Source organism: Babylonia areolata, chromosome 9 (assembly GCF_041734735.1).
Source record: "Babylonia areolata isolate BAREFJ2019XMU chromosome 9, ASM4173473v1, whole genome shotgun sequence".
Taxonomy (NCBI): Eukaryota; Metazoa; Mollusca; class Gastropoda; order Neogastropoda; family Buccinidae; genus Babylonia; species Babylonia areolata.
Window position 1 is genome coordinate 30,046,458 of NC_134884.1, and position 5,217 is coordinate 30,051,674.

General features: G+C 36.8%; 1 protein-coding gene across 2 annotated transcripts; it reads left to right on the forward strand.

Annotated features, from left to right (window-relative positions):
- The first annotated feature begins 14 nt into the window (after positions 1 to 14).
- LOC143285824 (M-phase phosphoprotein 6-like) lies at positions 15 to 4,203 on the forward strand. Of its 2 annotated transcripts, none has more exons than XM_076593255.1 (5): positions 15 to 124; positions 764 to 876; positions 1,637 to 1,727; positions 2,145 to 2,239; positions 3,403 to 4,203. In XM_076593255.1, the coding sequence occupies exons 1-5, from the start codon at positions 53 to 55 to the stop codon at positions 3,593 to 3,595; spliced, it is 564 nt and encodes a 187-aa protein (XP_076449370.1). In that variant the 5' UTR covers positions 15 to 52; the 3' UTR covers positions 3,596 to 4,203. The 2 variants fall into 2 exon arrangements, with proteins under 2 accessions (XP_076449370.1, XP_076449371.1); XM_076593256.1 differs by lacking the exon at positions 15 to 124 and adding an exon at positions 351 to 486.
- The last annotated feature ends 1,014 nt before the right edge of the window (positions 4,204 to 5,217 follow it).

The following is a 5,217-nucleotide window of genomic DNA, read 5'->3' on the forward strand; positions in this document are numbered from 1 at the left end:
TAATAAACTTCCGGTTCATTCACATGTGGTTTATCGACGCAGACGTTTATCGATGCGTAAAACTGTATCAAACAAAATGACGACGAACGCTGCTAAACTGTCAAAAAATGTTTTGCAAATGAAAGTAAGTAATTTCGTTTAGACTCAAATGTCTGTGTTTTTTGTTTTTGTTTTTTGTCGACAAAGAACAAGCATATCCTTCTGATGGTACGTAATGAAACTAAAGATAATTAATGCAACGTGTGTCTAACTAAACCGCCCACCCCACCACCACACTACCTATCTCTCTTTGTCACCACCTCCACCCCAACCCTTCCCACCACCCATCACACCACTGCCGCATAAACAAGGGAAAAGAGAGGGGGGGCGGGTTGGTATAGGTTTGAGAGCATCGAACTTGTCATCCACTGAGGCTGATGATAATCATATGGTTTCTTGTGGAAGATTGTTCCACTCCCTGATACTGTGTGATGGTGCAAGGAAAGAGTGAGTACTTCTCTTTGCAGATTTTGCAGGCAGGAAGCTGGTAAGTTTTCTGGTGGGATTGGCAGGTAGTACATTTAAGTGGATTGGGAATTGGTCTGTAACGCATTGCCACCTCTCCATGGTGGAGTTTAAACTTTAAAGCAGTCTGTGAAGTCCTGTTACATTTAGCCTTGTAGAATATCTTTGGTATCCGATTGCTGTTATTATAGTGTTGGTGGTTTTACTGTTGCAGTAACTGTAAACCGACCATTTTGTCATGTCCACTGTGTTTGTGCAGTTCATGCAGCGCAGTGTGTTGCGCATGGAAGAAGAGCAGAATGAAGAAGAGAAACAGCGAGTGATTGACGATGAACATTGGGTGCTGGATCTGCCACAACTCACAAAAAGAGAGTAAGTCAATTCATCAAGCATTAGACTGGAGTGTCAGAAATGTGTGTCTCTGAGAGAGATTTGGGGGGGAAAGAGAAGAAAACTTGAAATTAATGAATCATTGGAGGAAAATGTGCATTTTTTATGTTGTAGGTCTTCAGTGTAGTTTTATTTTTACATTGTGGAGTGCTCATGTGTGTGTGTGTTTGTGTGTGTGTGCCTTTACATGTCAGTGATCATTACTTTATCACTTAAGTGTATGCATGTATTTCTGTGTGACTGTATCATTCTGTGTGTATTACAATGTGGTGTGTGTGTGTTTATGTAAGTTTAAGAGAAGAATTGGGTATTTGATTTCTTTATTTAAAGTTCATGATTGCATTACGGCTTACGCAGTATTGTATATTTAAGTTTATGTTAGTATATAGTTAATTGTTCTACAGAATTATTTGTGATGAACATTGATTAAGTTTCACTTTCAGTACATTCTGTAACTTAATTTTCATACCTATTGGCTATTATGAAATCTATGTATTTGTGTTCTCTCCCTTTTTCTCTCTCGCTCACTTTAACATCTGTTGGTTTGACAAGATGCACATTATTATAGTACAGTGTATTTCAAAGCTTTTGTTATGAGTTAGAATATGTCTCCATTTTTACAGATTCAAAATGTAACTTCAGTAAATAATTAATTGTAAACTTATTTGTACATATCAGTTCGATGTATGTTTGTATTGTCAAAGTGTATTCGTCATTACATGTGTTAATAATTTCTTCACAGGGAGAAGTTTATTATACAGCCAAGCTTCTCAGCATGTGAAACTCTGCAGTACGGAAGAATGTCATTCAACGGGTTTAATCCAGAAGTTGAGGTTAGTACAGTATGATTTTGTTTATTGGTCACTTGTTGTTTGGTTGGTTCAGTGGCAAGTTGATCTGTGAGCTTGCTGGCTGGCTTGATGTGAATCACAAGGCATGTTTCCTTGTTGATGTTTTATTACAGCAGTCTTGTGGTGCTGTTTCCAGTTGGCTGGATAAAAGTGGATTGTGAAAGGAAAAAATGATTTGTTGAAGCTCAGTGGAAGTCATATATACAATTTAGTATGCTTGATTTTTTTTTTTAAAGATAAAGATAAAAAGATAAAGATAAAAGTCTGTGTTTCATTTCTTTTGTTTCATACACCCAGTGCAAACAAGAGTGTTTTCATAAGAGGGGAGAGAATCCTCGAGGTGAGAGAATACTTTGTGTTGCTGTGCTGTTTAGGTTGGTACATTATCTATGTTTATAGAAGCTGATGAAAATTCACAACACAGACAGCGAGCTGGAAGAAGCAGAGGAGAGAGAAAAGGAGACGGCAGTGAGTGCGACAGAAATGGCAAACAGGTGGGTGTTACCTTGGTATCTACTTCATACACTGGCATTCACCTTGAATGAAAAGCATATATATGTATTAAAGAAATTCTGACACTAAGCAAACTGATGTGTCTTTCCCAACTTCAGTTTTCTTTTGAGTGTTAAGCAGGAGTGCAGTATATCCATATTGTTAACTCTCATTTTGCTTGTAAAGCAGGCATTATATCCATACTGTCATGTCTCCCCAGATGAAAAATACTGTTGCGCTTTTGCAGAATCAACTGTAGAAACAGTCCATGCTTTTTGTGGGCATGAGTAACTTGTTTTTACCTGACTGAAGTTGATTTGTTTGTCTCAAACAAAGCAACCATGGCAATGATGACAACACTTTACCATTGTGGAGGCCATCAGGGTTATTCAGAATGAAGATTTCAGTTGCTGACAGGATAAAAGATGATAAGTGAAGGGAATAATATAGCAGCTGCTTTGACTATCTGGTAGTGTATTGTGATTTTTTTTTTTTTTTTTTTTTTTAGACAAATTTTAGCATCTGTCTGCCTGTTTAATTTTTTAGAAATATGGCAATTTTTTTTTCTTTTTTTGCTTTGCTCATCACAAAACAAGAGGAGAAAAGGAGCTTGGAGGAATCTTGCACACATTTGGAAACAGGAAATCATTTCAGCACTTATAACGAAAGGCTGCAAAGGAATAATAATAATAATGGTATTTATATAGCGCTGAATCTTGTGCAGAGACAAATCAAAGCGCTTTCACACCAGTCATTCACACATTCATGGAACATTATCTGTAAAAGGAACAGGTTTCATTTATCGACTGTTTATGGCTTGATCCATCAGTATTTCTTTGTGGCAAATTCATTGTATGTCCATCATTTATGGTCATAGTAAGAAGAGAATAAGTTAGAATGTTGATGGATGTTGACGGATACAGTTGACAAAGGAGAACGGTATTGGAATTTAAAATCTAAGACTTTTCCTCTTTGCTGTACTTTTTTTTTTAACATTCACACATACAAATACACACAACCACATGCACACAGCCAAACACACACACACACACACACACACACACACACACTATCATTTTCACACTCATAATGACATTCAGATGCATACCAAGTTCCTCAGTGAGAACATCTATAAAACTTGAGAACCTTTGTCTATGTGTTTCAGATATACTGCGTTGGTTGGCCTCATCAGCAAAAAATTTTCCACAAAAAGAAAAAGGAACGAAACAACAGAGGGAGGCACAAAACATGAAGATGATAATATGAGTGGTGAGAATGATGATGATGATGATCAGCTGATAAACTTACCACCAAAAGCGAAGATTTGGAGGAAATTTTTGAAGCCAGAAGACAGTTAAGATTTCCAAAATCAATCATGTTTGGTTTGACAAGAGGGTGAGAGTGTGTGTGTGATGTGTGTCTGAGTGTTAATGCACCTGTTTATGGTTTTGTGATGTATGATTGGACATTTGGTGTGTGTGTGTGTTGTATTCATAGGTATGTTATGCGTGGCGAGTGTAAGTCTACAGTGTGTGCCTGGATATGGTGGTAAGGGAGACAGAAATTGCTGTGGTAAGAAAAAGGGAATGTCTGTCCATGAGAGTCCTTAGCTCAGTATGTGTGAGTGTGAAAGAAAGACTACACATGTGTATGTGATTATGTAATGCACACTGTAAACGCTAAGACAGTGCCAGTGTGTTATTCATGTAAAGAAACTGTGAAACAGAGTGAAGATACACAAATGACAACATCATGGATCTGAGCATGAAAACCTACAGTACAATAGTTGTTAATCAAAGCGAAATATGTATTAAAAAAATTTTTAAGAACAATTTTTTTTAAACTCTTTTTTAAACTGTTTTCTCATGCTTTGTGGGAATTCCTATTGATTATTCATATTGTGCATCTGTGGTTCTGACAGCCAAAACATGGACAGTGGCCATTCAGTGAATAAAAATATGCTTGAAATTTAATCACTCTGTTTCTCTCTCTCACTTTCTCACTTTCTCTGTGTTTCAGTCTCTGTCTCTTTCTCTCTCTCTCTTACACACACTCACTCACACACACACACACACACATACACACACACACACACACACACACACACACACTCATGTAATAGATATAGGCAATAACTCAGTTGTAAAGTGCCAAACACACACATCCATTTCCAAATGTGTGTGTGTGTGTGTGTGAAACATTGGTAAAACAAAACTCAGAATCTACAACAGCACATGCACACATTTTGAAAAAACAACAACACACACATGCACACAAACACATCTCTCTCACACACACACACTCTCTCTCTCTTGCTCTCTCTCTCTCTCTTAACACACACACACACACACACACACACACACACACACACAAAGCCTCTCGATCTTTATCATCATGTTCATGATAATCATCTGTTCTTTCGTTCTAGTTTTTCTGATATATATTCCTTCTCTGTTCCTCTCCATCAGTTGGGCGTGCGGTTCCCCCCATAGTTTTTACATTTTTGGTAGTTTTATCTTCTGCACACACATGCCGATAGTGAGTGGTTTTCTTGAGACTTTGCAGTCACTTTCAGACACTCCCACTCCAGTGTTATTATATAATGCAGATGACAGAGCAAGCCCAAGATTGTATTGGAGAAAGAGAAACAAAACATTTGTTGCAAACATCCTAAAAAAAAAACACATGCTCACACACACTAATTAAGAGACTAAGCTTTTTATTTTTCATTTGAAATATTTCCTTTACAAAGTATTTGGACCACCAAATATTAGGACAGATGTAACAGAAAATGGACAAGCCGTTATTTGAAATAACTTTTTCCAGGTATTTGGATCAAGTAAAGGGACATCTATGACAGACAGAAAATTAACTTCTTCTTTTTTCTTTCTTTTTTTTTCTCTTTTTTCTTTTTTTTATAGAAATAATTATTTACCTAGTAACTTGACAAGTATCATTAACTCTTTCTAGCAATAGAACA